This window comes from Hylobates moloch, unplaced genomic scaffold (assembly GCF_009828535.3).
Source record: "Hylobates moloch isolate HMO894 unplaced genomic scaffold, HMol_V3 SCAFFOLD_1, whole genome shotgun sequence".
In the NCBI taxonomy this organism is placed as follows: Eukaryota; Metazoa; Chordata; class Mammalia; order Primates; family Hylobatidae; genus Hylobates; species Hylobates moloch.
In genome coordinates this window covers 187,720,933-187,747,512 of record NW_026652276.1, presented here as the reverse complement: position 1 = coordinate 187,747,512, position 26,580 = coordinate 187,720,933, and the positions used below count along the sequence as shown (strand labels likewise).

Genomic DNA, 26,580 nt, shown 5'->3' with positions numbered 1-26,580 from the left:
GCCATTTTCACGATATTGATTCTTCCTATCCATGAGCATGGAATGTTCTTCCATTTGTTTGTGTCCTCTTTCATTTCATTGAACAGTGGTTTTTAGTTCTCCTTGAAGAGGTCCTTTGCATCCCTTGTAAGTTGGATTCCTAGGTATTTCATTCTCTTTGAAATAATTGTGAATGGGAGTTCACTCATGATTTGGCTCTCTGTTTATTATTGGTGTATAGGAATGCTTGTGATTTTTGCACGTTGATTTTGTATGCTGAGACTTTGCTGAAGTTGCTTATCAGCTTAAGGAGTTTTTGGGCTGAGACAATGGGGTTTTCTAAATATACAATCATGTCATCTGCAAACAGGGACAATTTGACTTCCTCTTTTCTGAACTGAAGACACTTTATTTATTTCTCTTGCCTGATTTCCCTAGCCAGAACTTCCAACACTATGTTGAATTGGAGTGGTGAGAGATGGCATCCTTGTCTTGTGCCGGTTTTCAAAGGGAATGCTTCCAGTTTTTGCCCATTCAGTATGATATTGGCTGTGAGTTTGTCATAAATAGCTCCTCTTATTTTGAGATACATTCCGTCAATACCTAGTTTATTGAGAGTTTTTAGCATGAAGGGCTGTTAAATTTTGTCAAAGGCCTTTTCTGCATCTATTGAAATAACCATGTGGTTTTTGTCATTGGTTATGTTTATGTGATGGATTACTCTTACTGATTTGCATATGTTGAGACAGCCTTGCATCCCAGGGATGAAGCCGACTTCATCGTGGTGGATAAGCTTTTTGATTCGGTTTGCCGGATTTTTGCTGTTGGATTCGGTTTGCCAGTATTTTATTGAGGATTTTCTCATCGATGTTCATCAGAGATATTGGCCTAAAATTCTCTTTTTTTGTTGTGTCTCTACCAGACTTTGGTATCAGGATGATGCTAGCCCCATAAAATGAGTTAGGGAGGGTTCCCTGTTTTTCTATTGATTGAAATAGTTTCAGATGGAATGGTACCCGCTCCTCTTTGTACCTCTGCTAAAATTCGGGCTGTGAATCCGTCTAGTCCTGGACTTTTTTTTTGGTTGGTAGGCTATTAATTATTACCTCAATTTCAGAACCCGTTATTGGTCTATTCAGAGGTTAAACTTCTTCCTGGTTTAGTCTTGGGAGGGTGTATGTGTCCAGGAATTTATCCATTTCTTCTAGATTTTCTAATTTATTTGAGTAGATGTGTTTATAGTATTCTCTGATGGTAGTTTATATTTCTCTGGGATCGGTGGTGATATCCCCTTTATCATTTTTTATTGCATCTATTTGATTCTTCTCTTTTTCTTCTTTATTAGTCTTGCTAGTGGTCTATTTTGTTGATCTTTTCAAAAAATCAGCTTCTGGATTCATTGATTTTTTGAAGGGTATTTTTTATCTCTATCTCCTTCAGTTCTGCTCTGATCCTAGTTATTTCTTGCCTTCTGCTGGCTTTTGAATTTGTTTGCTCTTGCTTCTCTAGTTCTTTTAATTGTGATGTTAGGGTGTCAATTTTAGATCTTTCCTGCTTTCTCTTGTGGGCATTTAGTATGTAAATTTCCCTCTACACAGTGCTTTAAATGTGTCCCAGAGATTCTGGTATGTTGTTTCTTTGTTCTAATTGGTTTCCAAGAACATCTTTATTTCTGCCTTAATTTCATTATTTACCCAGTAGTCATTCAGGAGCAGGTTGCTTGGTTTCCATGTAGTTGTGCAGTTTTGAGTGAGTTTCTTAATCCTGAGTTCTAATTTGATTGCACCATGGTCTGAGAGACAGTTTGTTTTGATTTCTGTTCTTTTACATTTGCTGTGGAGTGTTTTACTAATAATTATGTGGTCAATTTTAGAATAAGTGTGATGTGGTGCTGAGAATAATGTATATTCTGTTGATTTGGGGTGGAGAGTTCTGTAGATGTCTATTAGGTCTGCTTGGTGCAGAGCTGAGTTCAATTCCTGGATATCCTCGTTAATTTTCTGCCTCGTTGATCTGTCTAATATTGACAGTGGGGTGTTAAAGTCTCCCATTATTATTGTGTAGGAGTCTAAGTCTCTTTGTTGGTCTCTAAGGGCTTGCTTTATGAATCTGGGTGCTCCTGTATTGGGTGCATATATATTTAGGATAGTTAGCTCTTGTTGAATTGATCCCTTTACCATTATGTAGTGGCCTTCTTTGTCTCTGTTGATCTTTGTTGGTTTAAAGTCTGTTTTATCAGAAACTAGGATTGTAATCCCTGCTTTTTTTTTTTTTTCCATTTGCTTGGTAGATCTTCCACCATCCCTTTATTTTGAGCCTATGTGCGTTTTTGCATGTGAGAGGGGTCTCCTGAATACAGCATACCAATGGGTCTTGACTCTTTATCCAATTTGCCAGTCTGTGTCTTTTAAGTGGGGCATTTAGCCCATTTGCATTTAAGGGTTATATTGTTATTTGCGAATTTGATCCTGTCATTATGATGTTAGCTGGTTATTTTGCCCATTAATTGATGCAGTTTCTTCATAGCATCAATGGTCTTTACCATTTGGTATGTTTTTGCAGTGGTTGGTACCGGTTGTTCCTTTCCATGTTTAGTGCTTCCTTCAGGAGCTCTTGTATGGCAGGCCTGGTGGTGACAAAATCTCTCAGCATTTGCTTGTCTGTAAAGGATTTTATTTCTCCTTCACTTATGAAGCTTAGTTTGGCTGGATATGAGATTCTGGGTTGAAAGTTCTTTTCTTTAAGAATGTTGCATGTTGGCCTCCACTCTCTTCTGGCTTGTAGGGTTTCTGCCAAGAGATTCGCTATTAGTCTGATGGGCTTCCCTTTGTGGGTAACCCGACCTTTCTCTCTGGCTGCCCTTAATATTTTTGCCTTCATTTCAACCTTGGTGAATCTGACAATTACGTGTCTTGGGGTTGCTCTTCTCAAGGAGTATCTTTGTGGTGTTCTCTGTATTTCCTGAAGTTGAATGTTGGCCTGCCTTGCTAGGTTGGGGAAGTTCTCCTGGATAATACCCTGAGGAGTGTTTTCTAACTTGGTTCCATTCTGCCCATCATTTTCCAGTACACCAATCAAATGTATATTTGGTCTTTTCACATAGTTCCATATTTCTTGGAGGCTTTGTTCATTTCTTTTCACTCTTTTTTCTCTAATCTTGTCTTCTTGCTTTATTTCATTAATTTGATCTTCAATCACTGATATCTTTTCTTCCACTTGATCCAATCGGCTACTGAAGCTTGTGCGTGCATTACGAAGTTCTCTAGCCGTGGTTTTCAGCTCCATCAGGTCATTTAAGGTCTTCTCTACACTGTTTATTCCAGTTAGCCATTCGTCTATCCTTTTTTCAAGGTTTTTATCTTCCTTGCGATGGGTTAGAACATGCTCCTTTAGCTCGGAGAAGTTTGTTATTACCGACCTTCTGAAGCCTACTTCTGTCAACTCATCAAACTCATTCTCTGTCCAGTTTTGTTCCGTTGCTGGCAAGGAGCTGTGATCCTTTGGAGGAGAAGAGGTGCTCTGTTTTTTGGAATTTTCTGCTTTCTTGCTCTGGTTTCTCCCCATCTTTGTGGTTTTATATACCTTTGGTCTTGATGTTGGTGACCTACAGATGGGGTTTTGGTGTGGATGTCCTTTTTGTTGATGTTGATGTTATTCCTTTACTGTTTGTTAGTTTTTCTTCTAACATTCAGACCCCTCAGCTGCAGGTCTGTTGGAGTTTGCTAGAGGTCCACCCCAGACCCTGTTTGCCTGGATATCACCAGTGGAGGCTGCAGAATGGCAAATATTGCTGCCTGATCCTTCCTCTGGAAGCTTTGTCCCAGAGGGGTACCCATCTGTTTGAGGTGTCTGTCAGCCCCTACTGGGAGGTGTTTCCCAGTCAGGCTACATGGGGGTCAGGGACCCAATTGAGGGGGCAGTCTGTCCATTCTCCAAGCTCGAATGCCATGCTGAGAGAACACTGCTCTCTTCAGAGCTGTCAGACAGGGACGTTTAAGTCTGCAGAAGCTGTCTGCTGCCTTTTGTTCTACTATGCCCTGCCCTCAGAGGTGGACTCTATAGAGGCAGTAGGCCTTACTGAGCTGTGGTGAGCTCTGCCCAGTTCGTGCTTCCTGGCCTCTTTGTTTACACTGTGAGCTACTCAAGCCTCAGCAATGGTGGATGCCCCTCCCTCCGCCAGTCTGCAGCATTGCAGGTTGATCTCAGACTGTTGCACTATCAGTGGGTGTGGGACCCACTGAGCCAGGCATGGGAGAGTATGTCCTGGTCTGCTGGTTGCTAAGACTGTGGGAAAAGTGCAGTATTTGGTCAGGAGTGTACCCTTTCTCCAGGTACAGTCTGTCATGGCTTCCCTTGGCTAGGAAAGGAAATCCCCTGACCCCTTGCAATTCCCGGGTGAGGCGACGCCCTGCCCTGCTTCAGCTCGCCCTCCATGGGCTGCACCCACTGTCCAACCAGTCCCAATGTGATGAACCAGGTACCTCAGTTGGAAATGCAGAAATCATCTGTCTTCTGCGTCGATCTCGCTGGGAGCTGTAGACTGGAGCTCTTCCCATTCGGCCATCTTGGAAGCCAGTGCCCCAACTTTGCTCTTCATGAGAGTGATTTTCCGTTATTTCCAACCAAAAGGCCCCTCATAAAAACACTGAGCTTTGCTAGACCCGTCCTTTACCCCATTTCTTTCCAAATGGGCAGGGCTTGCTGGTTGTTGGGCCTGCCATTTCTGAACTAAGCTGTGCTGTGCTCCATGTTCTATGTTATAGGACTGCAAGGGCGACGTCCTCCTGCACTGGCCATCTGAGGGGTGGGTGGCATGACTGTGGCCATGCTCTTCACACTGGAGGTGGCTGTTGACCTATCCAGGAATGCTGCTCCCCAACCATGTGGTATTATATTTTTCTGGTGACAGTGACCATGGGGCTTTTTGTAGAACTGACACAGAGCAGGTTGGCTAGGGAAACAGAGTCAGGGAGATTCAAAGTTTTCCCTGTGAAGGAAACTCCTAGGTTTGGGGAACTTTTGGGTTTAGGATCATAAAATGGTAGACAAGAAAGGGACCTTTGGCAAAGTCCAGCTCTACTTCTTCTTTGTCCAGATAAGAATCAGGGAGCCCAGGAGGCTGGCATGTCTTGCCCCAGGGTGGAGCCAGGACTCCCCATGTCCCAGATTCTCTCCCCATCCCATCTGCTTCTAGTACTTTCTTGATGAAAAGAGAATCCTGCATTTTTCCATTTGGGGCTATGGTAGTAATATATAGAATAGAGTTCTTATGTCACATATATGGCTATGGATTTTATAATCCTAGTGTTGAAATTTAAGTCATTTCTTTTTAAAGCAAATTGAAGAGAAATGTGAATCCACAGGCAGTATGAAAGAATAATTTTTTTTTCTTTCAGTAGACCTGTGTACATAGTGTTTGTCTGACTTCAACCCAAGTTGTCTTAGGTTGTGCTTATTCTGATATCCGGTAAACCATGATAACCCATTAAGGTCACCTGAACTTATTTAACATGGGTAGAAACATGCTAAATAGAAGAAATCAAGTTTTGACTTTGTACCATATTGCCCCCCAGACCATGTTTATTACAAAGACGATTCCCAAATCTACTTCTCTCTTGATCCCTAGACACTCTGTGTGAAGTCCTGAACAACTATTTGGTCCATGCCATGCCCATGATCCTGTCCTGATTCACACCATTTTGTCTCTTGTCTACTCTATTGTAGAGTTTTCCTTGCCTCTGGGATACTCTTCTCTCTCTGTTTTTTTTTTTTTTTTTTTTTTTTGAGACAAAGTCTTGCTCTGTCACCCAGGCTGGAGTGCAGTGGTGCGATCTTGGCTCACTGCAACCTCTGCCTCCCAGGTTCAAGTGATTCTCCTGCCCCAGCCTCCCCAGTACCTGGGATTATAAGCACGTGCCACTATGCCCTGCTAATTTTCTGTATTTTTAGTAGAGACAGGGTTTCACCATGTTGGCCAGGCTGGTCTCGAACTCCTGACCTCAGGTGATCCACCTACTTCAGCCTCCCAAAGTGCTGGGATTGCAGGCATGAGCCACCACGCCTGACCTCTCTCTCAATTTTCTTCAACAGATTACCGCTGGAATAATTTTTTTCTATTTTTTAATGAACAGTTTCTTTTGCCAGATTTGCAACCATTTCTTCTTTTGAAAACAGCACTTAGACTTTCCTTTAAGTAACACCCCCCTTCCGCTGTAAATGAGTTAATGAGGCTTAGATGGTGCTGACCCTACTCTGTCTCCAAGGGTAAGCAATGTATTCCCCTGGCTGTGGTGTTCATATTTGTACTGGGTGACCAAAGTTATCACATGAGACTCAGCCCAGGATCTTGATGGAACTACTGGGGAAGAAGCAATCTCTTCTCCCAAGGGAATCCAAGCTATTAGGATATAAGCCTCAAGCTGATTTGATTTGCCATCTTTGCCACATCTTTGGCAAGAACTCCCTTGAGAAAGAAATCAAGAAGAGGAAAGCAGAGCCAAGAGATGACATCATTTTATTCCTTGGCATCAGTTGAGCCTGAAGCCAGATGCATCTTTGAACTTCCCAGTTAAATGAACCAATACATTCTTTGTTGCCTAAGGCAATTTGAATTAGGTTTCAGTGACTAGCAACCTAAAGTGTTCTTACTAATGAACGGCCATATCACTATTGTTCTTAAGTTATTAATGCCTTTCTATTTATTGCAGAATAAATCCAGCCTCCTCTCCTCAGTTTCAAGACCCTTGTAACCTCTGCTTCTACTTTTCAACATTAAGCTGGCATTCCTGCCATAGTGCTCTATTGGTATTTCTTGACTCACCTTGCATGTTCGCCCCTTGCTGTCTTTGTCTTGCTGCTCTCACTCTCACCGCATTTGGAATGCTCTGACCCACATGTTGAGATCCTACTTACACCTCAAGACCTATCTCAAATGTCACTTTCTCTAGAAAGCCTTTCCTGGTCCCTTAGTTGGAAAAGCTCTTACCACCTTCGTAAGAGCTCTTTATTTATACTTTGAATATAACCCGTCACAATCTGTCATGTGTTCCTAGTCAAGAGGTCTTGTTTCTATTCCTGCCCCCATGCTCAAGCCTAGAACAGAACGGGCATCAGTAGATCATGATTTATCACAGATTTTCTTCTATTATACTCAAGTGTGCATGAGCCTGTTCCCTCCATCAGACAGTGCCTGACTTATTTTTGTTTCCACAGGATGATCTAGTATGGGTGAGGGCCACATGCATAATAGACGCTGAATAAATGTCTGCTGAATGTGGATTTGGTTTTAGAGGCTTTCACAGTGATTTTCATAGAGGTTTTGGTGGTACTGAGCCAGTTTCAACCACTGGTTTCAATGCTTTCATCTGTGACTTTACTCCAGCGCTCAGCACCATCTTATTAGCCACCCTAGCCAGTTTTAGGTACCTCTGAGTGATCTGTGGCAGTGTTTGCTAAAATCTAAATGAAGGCAGAAGCAAAAGCATGGCTAACAATTATTCAGGCCTTTTGAGGGCTTCTGCATGAGCTGTCTGAATGCTGATCCTTTTCTTTCTTTCTAGCTGAGGATGAATGGCTGTTACTGCTGTTAAGAGAGTAGCAGCTTTAAGCCTGGGACTGACTTCCCTTAAATGTTTCTTGATAGTTTCCATTTGGCTTGATGCTTGCGGTTGAACTTGCTTCTTTGAATAAACTAGAAGTTAGGAGAGGGGAAATAAGAAGAAAAAGTGGGATCATCATTTTACAAAACACAGCTGAGTGGGAGCTCCCCTTCCACCATCATCATCATCATCAACATCGTTATCATCATTATCATCATTGCCTGAGTACCTGCTGGGGTACTTGATCCTGCTCTAAGATCTAGGGGAAAAAAAAACAATCTTACATTTTATTTTATTTTATTTTATTTATTTATTTATTTTTTTGAGATAAAGTCTCACTCTTGTCCCCCAGGCTGTAGTGCAATGGCGCGATCTTGGCTCACTGCAACCCCTGCCTCTGGGTTCAATCGAGTCTCCTGCCTCAGCCTCTCGAGTAGCTGGGATTACTGGCATCTGCCACCAGCCCGGCTAATTTTTTTTGTGTGTGTTTTTTTTTTTTTTTTTTTTTTTTAGTAGAGGCGGGGTTTCACTATGTTGGCTAGGCTGGTCTCGAACTCCTGACCTCAGGTGATCCACCCACCTTGGCCTCCCAAAGTGCTGGGATTACAGGCGTGAGCCACCACACCTGGCCCAATCTTACATTTTAAAAGTGGGTTTGTTTGGGAGGCTGAGGTGGGCGGATCACGAGGTCAGGAGATCGAGACCACGGTGAAACCCCGTCTCTACTAAAAATACAAAAAATTAGCCAGGCGTGGTGGCGGGCACCTGTAGTCCCAGCTACTCGGAGAGGCTGAGGCAGGAGAATGGCGTGAACCCGGGAGGTGGAGCTTGCAGTGAGCCGAGATTGCGCCACTGCACTCCAGGCTGGGCGACAGAGCGAGACTCCGTCTCAAAAAAAAAAAGTGGGTTTGTCTATGTATATGTAACACACCTGTGGACATTTAGTTGTTTCTTTGTACTTATGTGTATTAGACTTTTGGGTCTGAAAGTTTCCTGACAAGGGGAAACTAGCAAACTTTATACACATGGATTATCCTTAGTTTACTGGCTGCTGGTGCTGTTTACAAGTACTGGTGATGTTTGTGACTTGGCTGTTTTTAGATTTGACTGACATCATCAAGTAACTACCCTGTGCTAGGCGCTATGCTAAGTTCTTTCCCATACATTAATGTGTTTGTCTTCTTTAATCTTCATGACAACTCTGAAATGTATTAGTTATCTATTGCCACATAACAAATTATCCCCAAACTTGGTGGCCTAAAACCACAGTATTTATTATCTCATAGTTTCCATAGATCAGGAATCCAGGGATGGCTTAGCAGGGTGATATAGCTCTGGGTCTCTCCCAAGGCTTGACTTGAAAGGATACCCACCCTGACTCACTAGTGCGGGTGCTGGCAGAATTCTGTTCCTCACGAGCTGTTGGTTGGAGACCTCCCTGGCTTCCTTGCCACATAGACCTTTCCACAGAGCACCTCACTACATGGCAAGGGCCTTCATCAAGCTGAGCAGGTTCAAAAGAGAGCTAGAGAATGCCTGCAAGATGAAAGTTACAGGCTTTTTATAACCTAATCTTGGAAGTGAAATTGTACCGCCTTTGTCATGTTTTATTTGTTAGAAGCAAGTTGACAGGTCCAGTTCATACTCAAAGGAAGGGGATCACACAAAGGCATGAGAACCAGGAGGCTAAGATCATGAGGACCATATTAGGGGTCTACCTCCCACAGAGCTAGGTATTATCAGGCCTCTTTTACAGCTGAGAAAATTGAGGCACCATTTGAAAAAAGAGATTGATGATGCATGTATGCGTGTAGTTCATCATGTATGATGACAATTCATGTCTCTGAGTAGTATTGCACAAGCACAGATTGGTACATATTTTCAGCCCTCTTGTTGATTTGACTTTCCTCATTCACTGAATCTGCCTCTATGTCCTACAGAGCCTTGCTGTGCAAAGTGTGGCCTGGGGACTGCCAGCATTGGCTTCACCTGGGAGCTTGTTGGAACTATAGAACCTCAGGGCCCACCCTAGACCTGTGGAATCAGAGTCTGCAACCCCAGGTGATACATGTGCATGGTGAAGTTTGAGAAACTGCTCCATAAGGTCTCTTTAAGGTTCTCTGCTGACTTCAAGTGTTCCTGTACTCTTCTGTCTGCTGGCCCCGTGAGGGGATTTTTTTTTAGCAGTAGTGAAGAATGTGTTCTATTCCTACACTATTTTAAAACCAGAGCAGAGCCAGGCATCGCGGCTCATGCCTGTAATCCCGGCACTTTGAGAGGCCAAGGTGAAAGGATCACTTGAGCCCAGGAGTTTGAGACCAGCCTGGACAACACAGTGAGACCTCATCTCTACAAAAGATAAAAAAATTAGCCGAGTGTGGTGGGGCATGCTTCTGTCCCAACTACTTGGGAGGCTGAGGTGGGAGGACTGCTTGAGCCCAGGTGGTCAAGGCTGCAGTGAGCCATGATCACACCACTGCACTCCAGCCTGGGTTGGAGCAAGACCCTATCTCAAACCAAACCAAACCAAACCAAATCCGAGAAAATAAAGCCTCTGAAATGAAAGCTTCTTATCACCTACTATTAGTATCTTGTATAAATAGCAACAAGGTAAGTATAATAATAATGAGGTCTCTTAATACTCTAAAATGGAGCAGGAGCCACTGGTATGGATAATCATACACAGCAGACAATTAAAAATGAAACTTGGCATTTGGCTCTAGAATGAACTGCAGCAAATCTGTCCAGAAACTGAGCCTTCCTAAATTATGTTTTATTTAGGCAACATAGATGAATCTCAAAAGCATTATGCTATGTGAAAGAAGCCGGGCACAAAAGACCACATATTGTAGGATTCCATTTATATAAAATCCTAGAAAATGCAAAACTATAGTGATAGAAAGCAATTCAGTGGTTCTTAGGGGTTAGAATTGGCTGCAAAGAGGTATGAGAGAACTTTCTGGAGTGATGGAATTGTTCTTTATCTTGAACATAGTGGTAGGTGCATGGGTTTATGTATTTATTAAAACTCATCAAATTCTACATTGAAAATTGGTGAAATTTATTCATGCAATGTTCCATAAAGCTGATTCAAAAAGCAAATGGGAGTTGGTAGCATTGTCAATTGATTCTAGCTTCTCTATTTTTCTTTAAGCCCAGACCCAGGAACTAATTTGCATTGATTAGAATAACTCATCAGAGAAGGTTGCTATTTAGAAGATTCCTTGGTATCTGATGTTGACAGAGAATGGAAATTATTTTTCCTTTGAAGTCCTACTGAGAAGATACTGTACTTAGAAAATTGTTAAGATTTTCATCATTTAAAGTACTCCTAAAAGTCACACTCCAAGGGTGATGCCATTGAACTTCTGGCTTTAATTTCTTGAGATTTTTTAGCCTTCTTTAAAAAGAATATAGAAATGATAGTGATCACTTATTGAGCATTACCTCTTGGCCAGAATTCTACTTAATGCTTCATTTTCATTATTTCAATTAATCAGCACAATAATTCTGTAAAGCAGGTACTATACTGTCCTCCCTAGTTTACAGAGGAGAGGGCTGAAACGTGGCAACTTGTTCAAGTGACAATTGGTACCTGAATTTGGAATGATCTAATGCCAAAGCCACTTAAACCACTCTTTACTTCTATCTTACATATTAACTGCCCCTGCAGTGTCTTGCTCAGGCTCTAAAATAGATTATTCCCGAATTGCTGGCTTAAGGTCACCTTGTGTCCACAGCCACACATGCTCACTCTGCATTTTCTCCAGGATCTCACGAGTCGCATACGCCTTTAAATCTGCACAGATTAAAGTAATCAAATCCATCTACCTGCTGAAAGCCTGTAGAATGTGCCCTGCCACTTTGAGCAGGTAGTGCCTGAGCAAGGAGTTGCTTCAAAAATGAGGAACTGTCTTCTCTGAACCATAGATTGGGGAGAGCGGATCCTGGGAGAGGTCAGGGATTTGGCAGTGATGTGTGGCCATGGGATTTGACCGGAGGAAGCCCTCAGTAGTAACAGGGCTGTTTTTTTTCTTTTTGTTTTTGTTGTTGTTGTTGTTGTTTTTGTAGAACAGAGTGCTTAGTGATGCAAAGGAGAGGTGCAGAGTGGAGGGTGCTGGGGACCAGCATAGCTTTGGCCACCATACATATCTGGTGATGGAAGGTGCTGTGTAGCTACAGATCTTGCACACAGTGGTGATAATGATGGGTGGATCTCTGCCAGGTAGTAAGGACCCATTTTAACTCTTACATGTAATCAAAAGATTCTGAGTTTGATTCTCTGAGTATAAAACTTCTCAGATGGCTGTCCATCTGCTGCGAGAGGTAGAGAATTGCCACTGAGGTGCTGCAAATGGACTCTGCATTCCTTGGTATATCCCTGTGCCCCATTACAGTCCCCAAGACAGATGCCAAGTGCATTATGGATGCAGACTCAGAGTCCAGTCCCAGAGAGAAAATTCTTACCCAAGCAGCAGGCAATGAGCTTTACTCATACTAATGAGCAAATGCTTAGAAAAGAATCTGACATTCATGAGAAGTGAAAATGAGGCTGTCTGCACCTCCAAGGGGGACCTCAGATGTGAGCTAGAGAGCTCAGCATGGCCAACTGGCTGCATGAGGTCTGCAGAGCTGAGAAGAGCTGCACCAGCCAAGGCATCCCTCACTGATTAATAGACAACATCCTTAGAGGCCCTTCTCCAAAAGCATTGCTATTTTAGGGGAGAAATCAAGGCCAGCCTTAGCAGTACAACAGATCAAAACCAGGTGTGGCTGGTAAAGCAGGAAACTTTTACATGGACATTTTTACACCAAGAAGTTCTGACAATAGCTTTGATGCTGCTACTTAATAATTATTGACTTCACATAATTTTTTTTCTTTTGAGAAACCAAATTTTCTGAGCTTTAAATGAGTCATGATGTAAGCTAAAGGATATAATTATTATGCAGATTGTGTTGTTTTTCAAAATGAAAAGATATAACTTTTTCCCCTTATAAAGTAATTCAAATAATAGAAAGTCATTTCCTAAAACTCAATGGAAAAAAATAAATGTGAGGTAAAAAAAAAAAAAATCACTATTTGCCGGGCACGGTGGCTCACGCCTGTAATCCCAGCACTTTGGGAGATTGAGGCGGGTGGATCACCTGAGGTCAGGAGTTCAAGACTAGCCTGGCCAATGTGGTGAAACTCCATCTCTACTAAAAATATAGAAACTAACCAGGCATGGTGGTGGACACCTGTAATCCCAGCTACTCCGGAGGCTGAGGCAGGATAATTGCTTGAACCCAAATGGAGATTCCAGTGAGCCTACACAGTGCCACTGTACTCCAGCCTTGGCAACAGAGTGAGACTCCATCTCAAAAAAAAAAAATTACTATTAACAGTGTGGTGTAAAAACATCCTCCCAGCCTTTTCATGCATATATAAGCCTACATTTTAACTCAAATATAATCATAGCATAATACAGTCCTGTAACCACCTTTTTCACTCCTCAGTATGTCATAGATCTATCTACACAGATCTCAATACATTTTGATCTAATTTATCTTTTCAAAGGCTTCATTGTGAGTCCACTGTATGGATGTAATTTCAATGTGATTTCAGTCCCCTACTGAAGGACTTTTAGGCTATTTTGAAATTTGGTTATTATAAAGAATGTTGACAACTTATTTTTGACCATAAGTCTTCCCACACTTGTGCAATAATTCCTGAAGGATAAATTCTTAAATATGGACTTGCTGGGTCAGAGAATAGATACCTTGATTTTGATAAGTTTTGCCAAAATGCCATGCATGAATTTCCCAACTTGCACTGCTTTCAACAGTTTGATAGAGTGCCCTTTCTCTAAAATTAGTACTCACTCTGGACTTTACCAGTCTTTACTAAGCTGATAGGGAGAATAAACTTACTTTAATTTGCATTTGTTTAATCAATCATGACTTGGGGTTTGTGGTTGTATGTTTATTGGCCACACATATTTCTTTTCTTGTGAATTATTTTCTGATAAGGTATTTATCTTTTACTTATTGAATTATTAGACCTTTTTATATATTAAGAATATTAGCCCTTCAAATATTTTGCATGCAGTTAAATCTTTTGTTAACAGCAGAAAAGAGATGTACTTACATAACCTCTGTGATCCCCCTACTAAAAAATAAAAGCCTCCACAAAATTTTTGGGTATTGACACTATTTTAGTTCCCTAGAGATCCATAATAAAGTGCTACAAACTGGTGGCTTAAAACAATAGAAACATATTCTTTCACTTCCAGAGGCTAGAAGTCCAAAATCAAAGCACTGGCAGGGCATGAGCCCTTGGAGGCTTCTAGGGGCGGATCCTTCCTTGCCTCTTCCAGCTCTTAGTAGCCCCAGGTTGTTCCCTGGCTTGTAGACGCATCTCTGCCTCCATCACATGGCACTCACCTTGGATTGGGGCCACTCTCATAACTTTGCCTTAACTTGATTATATCTGTTATAACCTTATTTGGAAACTATTTCCAAATAAGGTTACATTCACAGGCACCAGGGTTGAGACTTCAACATATCTTTTTGGGGGACAAAGTTCAACCTACAACAAACATGCACCCATTATGAAGTATCAGCTGTCGCTAACATATTATAAACATGGTAAGAACTGGGACTAGGTCAATCTTGCTCCGTATTTGAATCCCCAGTACTTAGCACAGTGTCTGGTAGGTGGTGGGCCCTCAATAGTGATATTTTTCTTTTGAGACAGGGTCTTGCTCTGTTGCCCAGGCTGGAGTGTAGTGGCGTAATCATGCCTCACTCCAGCCTCGAGCCTCTGGGCTCAAGCAATCCTCCCACTTCAGCCTCCTGAGTACCTGGGACTACAGGCATGTGCCACTACACCTGGCTAATTTTTGTATTTTTTGTAGAGATTTTTTGTACAGTATTTCACCATGTTGTTTCCTAGGCTGGTCTAGAACTCCTGGGCTCAAGTGATCCGCCCATCTTGGCCTCCCAAAGTGCTGGGATTACAGGCATCAGCCACCATGCCTGGCCAAGGTGTGTGTTTTATGTTCCCCAGATACCTGTCCTGAAATGAATCTTTGAGAATATACAGACAAGCACCAAACTAGAACCAAATTTATTTACCAGAATTATTGGGTTGGATGAAACAGAAAATAAGCCAACAGAACACTTAAAAATACAAGTTTATTTTCTTCATATTGTTAAGTCTAATTATGATTTATTTCAAAATCATGAAAAGCAGAGCCTAGCATACCAAATGCTAGGTCAGATTTGCTCTGGAAACTTACTTTCTAGATTATTTTTTATTATTTATTAAAAAATAATTAATTTCCATTAATATAGCACTAATAGCCTCCAAATTATGCTGCAGAATTCCTATATGTAACCTTTTTTAAAACAATAATTCATCACCTGAAAAAGATATATTTACTATAGTTAAGTTTTTAAGTCAAGAGTTTTCTTTGGGAAGTGATATATTTTATCTATAATGTCTCCACTTCTCCATACTTTCATCAAAGTATCACTGAAGCAGTCAAATGCAGTCCTTTGGGGCTAGGTCTACAACATCTGCTTAGGTTTATTTTAGTGGACATGGTTCCAGTCTAAGAGCAATGGGCCACTGTTCTAGGTCCTAATGTACAGCCATAGAGATGAGGTATTTCGATTTGAACAGAAGCAACATTTTGACCCAGGCACTATATTTACCACTCATGCAGACGTGGTAGACTGTGTGTGCTAAACTGAACACCAAAGCCATCATTCAGACACACACAGTGCTGGTCTCATGAACCCATGCAGTCACACAGAGCCTCATGCTCAGAAAGGCACTGTGCTTGGTGTGACAACTGCTGTTGCCATCTTGAATTTCTTAATAATTTTTGAATGATGGGCCTGCATTTTCATTTTTCACTGGGCTCTGCAAATTACGTCGCCAGTCCTAGATATACATAAAAGTTGCTTTGGCCTGATTCATCTGACTTGTGATCTGTGTTTTCATCTGGCATTGAAGATAGAGCTGTGGGTAGTTCCCAGCAGCAGGATGATTCTAGTTCTAGAACATTTTCAAAGGTATAGAAGTTGTGGGTCATGTAATTCACTGGGAACAGTAAAGGAAGGAAGCCCACAAAGATGATTTTTATTTATGTGTAAGTCTATAGAACTGAAATTATGCTCTTTGGAATACGGAAGAATCAAGCCCAACTGTGATATATATATATATATATATATATATCACATATATATATTAGCATATATATGTGATATATATATATCGCACATATATATTAGCATATATATGTGATATATATATTAGCATATATATGTGATATATATTAGCACATATATGTGATATATATATTAGCCTAATGAAATGAAAGAACTGGTTCATTTGAAGAGGAAATATGTATGCACATGTGCCAATAAGCTAAATATAAATATATTCCTCTCTAATCTTTTTTTCATCATCAAGAAATTATTTCAGCAATTTAAATAAAAAGAAGAATCTGTACAAGGTCTGAACTTGGCTATTGTTTATCAGAATAGTGAAAACATCCTCTTCTGAATTAGAAAGTACTCTTCCTGCCTTTCTTCAAAAGAATAGTAGGGAATAGTTGGTCCAGAAGTGCCACAAAATGTTTATCCTACATTTATAGAGAGGAATAAACATTTCATTATAGGGCATGGTCCTCTGTACAGGCAGGTAGAGTGTGATTTTAAAAGGACAGGTTGCCAAAGAAGAGGAGTTTTTTTCTAGATACCTGTGAGACGGGGAAAAGCTCAAAGGGCAAGGAAGAAGAATCATCTAGACCTTCAAAGGCCACGCAGGGCTTCCAACTCTGGCTGTGAATTAGAATCACCTAAAGAATCTAGAAAAATATTGATGTCTGGGCCTCATCCCACAGTAATTAAATTATAACCTGGGAATGGAGCGCAGGCAAGGGTGTTTTTATTTTTTATTTTATTTTTTTGAGACAGGTTCTCGCTCTGTTATCCAAGCTGGATTGTAAGGACATGATCATGACTCTCGGCAGTTTCCACCTCTTGGGCTCAGGAAATCCTCCTGCCTCAGCCTCCCGAGTACCTGGGACTACAGGCACACACCACTATACCCAGCTAACTTTTTTTTTAGAGATGGGGTCTCACTGTGTTGCCCAGGCTGATGAGTGTTTTTAAAAAGTGTCCCTGTTGATTCTTCCTTGCAGCCAGGCTTAGGAACCATTGGGCTTTTGCACAGATTTTAAAAAAAAAAAAAAAAAAAAAAGGTCTGGACTACCTCAAAGTCAAACAGGTAGCTATTTTTAAAATTAAAAAATTAAGTATATATTCATATCTGATTATACTTAAACATAGACACTGTTAACATAGAGTTTTTTTCTATGTAATGTATTAACTACAGGTAATTACAAAATATTTTATAAATAATTTAATGGTCTCTCTAAGGTTAAACAATACCTCCAATAAATAATGAGATATTTAAGAGATGAAAATATTTTTAAAGTAAGATATTTCAGTTACTTTTAGGAAATCTGAAGGATATGTCAAAGTTTAAAAGTCCTTTAAATGGGAAATGGATAAGGCAAGTAGTGTTCTTCCTAACTTGGAATATTTTTAAGATATTAAATATCTTCTTCTATTAAAAAAAGAAAAAACTGTTCAGGCCGAAGTTTAAAATTAAGGCATTTGGAAACTAATTCATATTTTCTAGAATGCCTCCTTTAATAAGACACTTGAAAAAAAAGTCACTAAATGTCTTTACAAATAAGTACCTAAGATTCTAATAATCCTTGAGAAGTAATTATTTTTCAGCTAATTTTTGAGTTCTAGAGTAAAGGTGTTCTTGAAGATTTCACAAGTCTGTAAAGAGTTGTGGGAGCATCGCAATTGATGAAAAAGGGAGGCAGGGAAATAGGAAGGGAAGAAATGTCAGGCATAAAAGAGGCCCTGTAGTTACTTCCTGCTGCCATGCTGGAGAAAGCTATACTAATCATACTAGATAACTCACTCTTGTGGACAGAGTTGACACAAAAAGTCTCATCTCTATTTTTTCATATTCATAACCCTGGAACAAGACCAGCAGAGGAAGGTCAAGTCACAACGGTTCGGATTTCTCCTGCTGTGTTTGTGTGTCTCAGTTATACATGACAAAAGAATTGAATTGCAAAAGACACTGAAAAGACTAACTCACTTTCCTTGCTTTTAGCACACCACTAACACCTGCAGACACTAAGGAGCTGTTTGGAAGCATCATTTAAGGAATGAGACAAAGGTTACAATGATTACATCTTTTTCTTTAAAGAGCTCGAGGAACACAAAGATAACCAAAATTGAGACTAAACCCAGATGAAAATAGATGTCATCAATTATTCCAAAGAATTTCCAGAAGCACTCAATAGTAAGACAGTCAAAATATCAGGGACAATAAGGAAGTCATTAGTCTGTTTAAACCGAGAATATTCTCCAATGCCACTGACAAATGAGAAAAAACCAAAGCTGCAAATAATCCTAGCACTGGACATTGCTTAACCAAACAATCAGCAATGCCAACATCTTTTCTCCAGGGAAGAGTTCAGGTAGGAAAAGAGCTATACTTCTGAAATGCCAGCTTTCGCAATGGTCTATTGCATTTGAAATCCAAGTTCGATGATTGCCATGCTAATTTAAAGCACAGAACACTAACTTGTTATTGATTCTAGCCTAAAGTATTAGGCTGAATGTTTCTCTCCTTGTTTTATGCCAAGAACAAGATGTAGAAACCAATTAAACTGCACAGTCCATCCTTTGTCTCTGCAAACTTCGATCTGATCAAGAAAATACTTTTTAGCATCCTCCTCATTTTTCCCCACTGTGAGGGCATCCCGGATATATTCAATGTCTTCTTTGCTTGTTAACTGGGGCATTCCCGTCATCAGCATCATGGAGAACAGGATGATCAGTAGGTTTGTGTGATGACGAAGGGCTAGATAAGCCTTTACACAGATGTCCTGGATAAAGGAGAAGAAAATGCTGTTACTGTTGTTATGGTAACTAACAAGTAGGCTGAAGATTACAGGGATGTACTGAAATATACATAGCGTTACCTGTCCATGAGGAGAAAACATCACAAATAAGGTAGGTCCTTGCCTCAGATGAAAAACTTGATGAGAAACTGTTTTTATAATCTCTTAAATACTTTCGTGTAGTTGCATATATCCAGGGAGTGCTCAAGGAAAACTAATTGATACAGACAAGTTTCATCTTATTTCTTATGCTACCTTTTTAATTCAGTTTCTTTCCCAAGAGATTGAGGGTAGACATTTCTGTAATTTCTGAAGAGCAATGAGTCAGCTTTTGAACATCATACTGTAATCAATAAACTTTATGTAAGTGTAAATAATGTTTGCCAAGAACTAATGAAATCCAAAGAACTGATGGAAATGTTTGAGATTTAGTTTTCATGTTTATTTTATACTCTGTTCAAGTCTAAGAAAACAGATGAATTGGTCGGGCGTGGTGGCTCACGCTTGTAATCCCAGCACTTTGGGAGGCCGAGGTGGGCGGATCACGAGGTCAGGAGATCGAGACCACGGTGAAACCCCGTCTCTACTAAAAATACAAAAAAATTAGCTGGGCGTGGTGGCAGGCACCTGTAGTCCCAGCTACTTGGAGAGGCTGAGGCAGGAGAATGGCGTGAACCTGGGAGGCGGAGCTTGCAGTGAGCCGAGATTGCGCCACTGCACTCCAGCCTGGGCGACAGAGCGAGACTCCGTATCAAAAAAAAAAAAAAAGAAAACAGATGAATTAGCTTTTCACTTTCGGATAATCAAAATTGTTAAATTAACTTTGAAATTTTAATACAAATTCTGAACACTGAGTGAGAGAGAGGGCTTTAAAAAATGCTATGGCTCATGGTCCCCCAAAAAGCTTTGGAGCAGGTGATACAGGTGAGTTAAGTCTGCTTATTAAGCAACAGGTATGATTATGCCATTTAAATTGTTCCAAAGCATAGAAAAACGCAAGAGTCTCAATTTTACAACATGAGACTAATCCAACCTTAATACCATAACTTGACAAAGATAGTATATTAAAGAAAACTAAAGTTAGTGATTTTATATATATTTCAAATAATATTGAGCATAATGTTAAAAGATTAATACACCATAGCCAAATAAGGTTTATTCTAAAGCTGAGGGATTAATTCACCATAAGGTACTGTATTAACATCTATTTTTGATTTAAAAAATATATGACTTCATATGTCATTAAAATATAACAATGTGAAGAATTATTTGAAATTATAAAAATAATTCTAAATAATGAAATACCAGAAAAAGAAGTGAAGTATTAAATCAGAAAAGTGGGCCTGGTGTGGTGGCTCACACCTGTAATCCCAGCACTTTGGGAGGCCAAGGTGGGTGGATCACTTGAGGTCAAGAGTTCAAGACCAGCCTGGCCAACATGATGAAACCCCATCTCTACTAAAAATACAAAAAAATTAGCTGGGTGTGGTGGCATGGGTCTGTAATCCCAGTTACTCAGGAGGCTGAGGCAAGAGAATTGCTTGAACCCGGGAGGTAGAGGTTGCAGTGAGCTGAGATCACACCACTGCACTCCAAACTAGGCAACAGAGTGAGACTCTGTCTCTAAATAAATAAAATAAAATAAAATAAAATCAGAAAAGTGAAGGTAAACTTATTATTTACAAATGACCTAATTGTCTTTAAAAAATCAAGTATTATTGTAACTAGTTTTTAATAAACTAGCTTTTTATAAAAATTAATAAATAGAATGCTGTAAGTAGGATCCACAAGTTGGAAAGTAAAATGCAAAAACAGATGCTAAAATCAATGGTAACAACAATAACATGATTCCTGGGATGAACACATAAAACATGTAGAACCTATGTTTTTATAATTTTTATAATTTATAATTTTTATACTCTTAAAAAATTATAAAACTTTAATCTCTGAAGAGCAATGAGTCAGTTTTTGAACATCCCTCAGTGACGAGACTGCTTATAATGATATAAATTATTGTTAGATTAATCTATAAACATAAAATTTCAATACAAATTCTTATTGGGTGTTTAAATTCAGATATGGTTTAAAGCTCATCTGAAATAATTAGGGCCTGAGAGAACATTTTGAAAAACTATAATAATGAGAAGTAGTGCTTGCCAAACCAGATATTAAATCATTTTATAAAACTACATTATTAAAAACAGTGTGAACCAGTATGAATTCTTCTCCCAAAAAGACAAGGAATTTTGTGGAACAGAAGGGAAAGTTCAGAGACATACTTAAGTACATAAATATGATATATAATACAGGTGACTTTTCAAATTGGTGGGGAAAAGATCTATTATTTGATAAATGGGACCAGGACAAGTGGTTCATCATTTGGGGGAGAAAATAAAATTCTACTCCATGTGATATACCAAAAATAAATTCCACATGAATTAAATGTAAAAAGGGAAAATATTTAAATAATCATGGAGTGGGAAAGGACTTTATGAAGATGACTTCCATGGTGGACTCTATGAGGAAAAGATGGTAAGACTACAGGAACTTAAAACTTTCGAGAGAAAAAAAGCTATATATAATATTAAAAGAGGCTTAATGACAAAAGAAAATGTATTTGCGACATGACAGATCACTCTTTCAACCCTAGCCCCCTAATAGTTCTTAAAAATCAATAAGAAAGAGATAGTTGGCTAGAAATACAGGCCAAAAACATAATAAAAATTCACACTGTAAGACATAAAAACAGATAAACCTATGAAAAAATATGCAATCTCATTAATATTAAAAAATGTAACTTAAAATGAGATGGAAAATTTACCTACAAACTGGAATTTTTTTTTAGTCTTTTAAGGACAATACCCAATGTTCACATTTTATAAGCTGATGGTAGATAGGAATACATATAATGTTACCAGCAGATAATTTGATTAACATGCATCAGAAGCTTTAAAGTGCTTATAAATGTTATATAACTTAATTGTGATGGTGGTTACATGACTGATGCATTTGTCAAAATTCATAGAACTGTACACCTCCAGCAGAAAGGGTGATTTTACACCTCCAGCAAGCTGCAGCTGACCCAAGGAGAGGAGGCCAGTCTGTCTCCCGTGCATCCCACACACCCCCCGCACTGCTTGACACAAGACAGGAAACCCCTGGCTTGGGCCCACAGCACAGACTCTCCATCCTGGGATGCTTGCACTGAGTCACTGCTGACCTGCATCTCTCTGGGTGGAGTCCCCAGGTGACAAGCAAATGACCCTTGGCCACAACCAATACCAAAGTCCCTTCCTCTGCTGCCTCCAAGTTGGGGAAGGAACATAAACACTGAGATTACCCGAGAGCTGCAGTGGGCATCCAAGGAGTGCCAAGTCATGATCTACAGACAGCATTCAAGGAGGAGAGAAACCCACACTTTCAGAGCATTGACAGAGAACATGGCTGCAACTGTGAGGTAACATGGGGGAGCCCCACAACCAAGCAAGAGTCTACCAACTGACCAATAAGCCTAAGTGCCACCTGCTGGATCATACCCCAAAGCTTCAACACCAAAAATACCTCACTAACATACCTCCCTCTGAAACCAGGGACAAGAAGTCAGCTTCAAATAAAGACCCTGCACAAAGCCTTGGCCTGGTGAAAACATCCAGAAAAGAATTCTGTTGACTGTACTCAATCTACAACTGGTTAAAGGAGCACCCACATGCAGAGATGAGAAAGGAGCACCCACATGCAGAGATGAGAAAGGACCAACACAAGAACTCTCGTGACTCAAATGGCCAAATTGTCGTATGTCCTCCAAACAACCACACCAGTTCTCCAACAAGAGTTCTTAACCAGGTTGAACTGGCTGGAATGACAGACACAGAATTCAGAATATGGACAGGAATAAAGATCATCGAGATTCAGGAGGATGGCAAAACCCAATCCAAGGAAAATAAGAATCACAATAAAGTGATGCAAGAACTGAAAAATGAAATAGTTGGTATAAAAATGAACCTAATGGGTCTGACAGAGCTGAATAACACAATATAAGAATTTCACAATGCAATCACAAGTATTAATAGCAGAATAAGCCAAGCTGAGAAAAGAATCTCAGAACTTGAAGACTGGTTCTCTGAAATAAGACAGACAAACATAAAGAAAAAAGAATAAAAGGAAATGAACAAAAAAACCACAAAAACCTCTGAGAAGTATGGGATTATGTAAAAAGGCCAAATCTACGAATCACTGGCATCCCTGAAAGGGAGGAGGATAAAGCAAAGAACTTGGAAACACATTTCAGGATATCGTCCATGAAAACTTCCCCAAGTTTGCTAAAGAGGCTGACAGTCAAATTCAGGAAATACAGAGAACTGCAAGATTCTACACAAGAAGATCATCCCCAAGATACATAATCATCAGATTTTCCAAGGTTGAAATGAAGGAAAGAATGTTAAAGGTAGCTAGAGAGAAAGGGCAGGTAACCTACAAGGGAACCCCATCAGGTTAACAGCAGACCTCTCCACTGAAACCCTACAAGCCAGAAGAGATTTGGGGCCTATATTCAACATTCTTAAAGAAAAAATCTTCAACCAAGAATTTCATATCCAGCCAAACTAAGCTTCCTAAGTGAAGGAGACTTAAGATCCTTTTCAGATAAGCAAATGTTGAGGGAATTCATTCCCACCAGACCTGCCTTACAAGAGACCTTCAAAGGAGCACTAAATATAGAAAGGAAAGACTGCTATCAGCTAATACAAAAAACACACTTAAACACACAGACCAGTGTCACTGTAAAGCAACCACACAAACAAGCTAACATAGTAACCAGCTAACAGCACAATGACAGGATCAAATCCATACATATCAATACTGACCTTGAATGTAAATGGGCTAAATGCCCCACTTAAAAGACAGAGTGGCAAGTTGAATAAAAATGCAAGACCCAATGGTAATGCTGTCTTTAAGAGACCCATCTCCTGAGTAATGACACTCATAGGCTCAAAATAAAGGGATGGAGGAAAATATACCAAGCAAATAGAAAACAGAAAAAAAGCAGGGGTTTGTCCTAATTTCAGACAAAACAGATTTCAAACTAACAAAGATCAAAAAAGACAAAGAATGGCATTACATAATGGTAATGGGTTCAGTTCAACAAGAAGACTTAACTATCCTTAATAATATATAAAGTAGCCATATATATATATATATATATATATATATATATATAAAATCCAAATAAACACAATTAGAAATGAAGAAGGGAATGTTATTACTGACCCCACAGAAATAAAAACAACCATCAGAAACTACTACAAATATGCACACAAACTAGAAAACCCAGAAAGATGGATACATTCCTGGACACATACACCCTCCTAAGACTGAGCCAGGAAGAAACTGATTCCCTGAACAGACCAATAATGAGCTCCAAAATTGAATCAGTAATAAATAGCCTACCAACCAAAAAAAGCCCAGGACCTGGTCGATTCACAGCTGAATTCTACCAGATGTACAAAGAAGAGCTGGTACCCTTCCTATATAAGCTATTCTAAAAATTGCGGAGCGACTGCTCCCCAACTCGTTCTATGAGACCAGCATCATCTTGATACCAAAACCTGGCAGAGACACAAAAAAAGGAAAACTTCAGGCCAATATCCTTGGTGAACATCAATACAAAAAATCTTCAACTAAATACTTGCAAACTGAATCCAGCAGCACATCAAAAAGCTAATCCACCATGATCAAGTAGGCTTCATCCCCAAGATGTAAGGTTGGTTCAACATATGCAAATCAATAAATGTGATTCTCACATACAAAGAACTAAAGACAAAAACCACATGATTATCTCCATAGACACAGGAAAGGCTTTCGATAAAGTTCAACACCCTTTCATGTTAAAAACTCTCAATAAACTAGATATTGAAGGAACATATCTCAAAATAATAAGAGCCATTTATGCAAACCCACAGCTAACATTATACTGAATGGGCAAAAGCTGGAAGCATTCCCCTTGAAAACTGGCACAAGACAAGGAACCCCTCTCTCACCACTTCTATTCAACATAGTATTGGAAGTCCTGGCCAGAGGAATCAGGCAAGAGGAAGAAATAAAGAACATCTAAATAGGAAGAGAGGAAGTCAAACTATCTTTGTTTGCAGACGACATGATTTTATATCTAGAAAACCCCATAGTCTCTGCCTAAAAGCTCCTCCAGCTGATAAACAACTTCAGCAAAGTTGTAGGATCCAAAATCAGTATAAAAAATCACTAGCATTCCTATACACCAACAACAGCCAAACCAAGAGCCAAATCAGAAAGGCAATCCCATTCACAATTGCCACAAAAAGAATAAAATACCTAGGAATACAGCCAACCAGGGAGGTGAAAGATGTCTACAATGAGAATTATAAAACACTGCTCTAAAAAATCAGAGAAGACACCAACAAATGGAAAAACATACCATGCTCATGGATAGGAAGAGTCAATATCATTAAAATGGCTATACTGCCCAATGGAATTCAATGCTATTCCTATCAAATTACAAATGACATTCTTCACAGAACTAGAAAAAACTATTTTAAAATTCATATAGAACCAAAAAAGAGCCCAAATAGCCAAGGCAATCCTAAGCAAAAAGAACAAATCTGCAGGCATCATGTTACATGACTTTAAGCTATATTACAAGGCTACAAAAACAGCATGGTAATGGTACAAAAACAGGCACAGAGACCAAAGGAGCAGAATAGAGAGCCCAGAAATAAGACCACACATCTATGACTGTCTAATCTTTGACAAAGCTGACAAAAACAAGCAACAAGGAAAAGACTCCCTATTTAATAAATGGTGCTGGGATAACTGGCTAGCCATATGCAGAAGATTGAAGCTGGACCCCTTCCTTATACCATATACAAACATCAACTCAAGATGGATTAAAGACTTACATGTAAAACTCAAAACTATAGAAACCCTAGAAGACAACCTAGGCAGTACCATCCTGGTTGTAGGAATGGGCAAAGATTTCATGACAAAGACACCAAAAGCAACTGCAACAAAAGGAAAAATTGACAAGTGGGATCTAATTAAACTTAAGAGCTTCTGCACAGCAAAATAAATTATCAAGAGAGTAAACAGACAACCTACAGAATGGGAGAAAATATTTACAAACTATGCATCTGACAAAGGTCTAATATCCAGCATCTATAAAGAACTTAAACAAATTTACAAGAGAAAAACAATCCCATTAAGAATTGGGCAAAGGACTCAAACAGATACTTCTCAAAAGAAGACATACATGCAGCCAATAAGCATATGAAAAAAGCTTAACAGCATTGATCATTAGAGAAATGCAAATCAAAAGCACAATGAGATACCATCTCCTACCACTCAGAATGGCTATTATTAAAAAGTCAAAAAATAACAGATGCTGGTGAGGTTGTGGAGAAAAAGGAACACTTATACATTGTTGGTGGGAGTGTAAATTAGTTCAACCATGATGGAAAGCAATGTGGCGATTCTTCAAAGAGCTAAAAGCATGACTACCATTTTGATCCAGCAATCCCATTACTGGGTATATACCCAGAGGAACAGAAATCATTCTACCATAAAAATGCATGTACAGAAATATTCACTGCAGCACTATTCACAATAGCAAAGACACAGAATCAACCTAAATGCCCATTGATGATAGGCTGATTAAAGAAAATGTGGTACATATATACCATGGAATACTATGCAGCCATAAAAAGAATGAGATCATGTCTTTTGTGGGAACATGGATGGAGCTGGGGGCTATTATCTTTAGCAAAAACGCAGAGACAGAAAACCACATACCGCATGTTCTCCCTTATAAGTGGGAGCTAAATGATAAGAACTTATGAACACAAGGAAGCAAACAACAGACACTGGGATCTACTTGAGAGGAGAGAATGAGAGGACGGAGAGGAGCAAAAAAGATAACTATTGGGTACTGGGCTTAACGCCTAGGTGACGAAATGATGTGTACAACAAACCCCTGTGACATGTGTTTA

General features: G+C 39.6%; 1 protein-coding gene across 4 annotated transcripts in view; it reads right to left on the bottom strand.

Moving 5' to 3' along the window:
* Nucleotides 1–8,972: 8,972 nt before the first annotated feature.
* PIK3CG (phosphatidylinositol-4,5-bisphosphate 3-kinase catalytic subunit gamma) overlaps nucleotides 8,973–26,580 on the bottom strand; it is a 49,540-nt gene continuing 31,932 nt past the window's right edge. For 3 of the 4 annotated variants that reach the window (XM_032761354.2, XM_032761353.2, XM_058425782.1), the window contains one exon: nucleotides 17,837–18,550. In XM_032761354.2, coding sequence (XP_032617245.1) covers nucleotides 18,272–18,550 — 279 coding nt within the window. In that variant the 3' untranslated portion in view covers nucleotides 17,837–18,271. Of the gene's footprint in view, nucleotides 9,114–17,836; nucleotides 18,551–26,580 lie in introns of those variants that run through there. The other variant, XM_058425794.1, reaches the window with a different exon arrangement.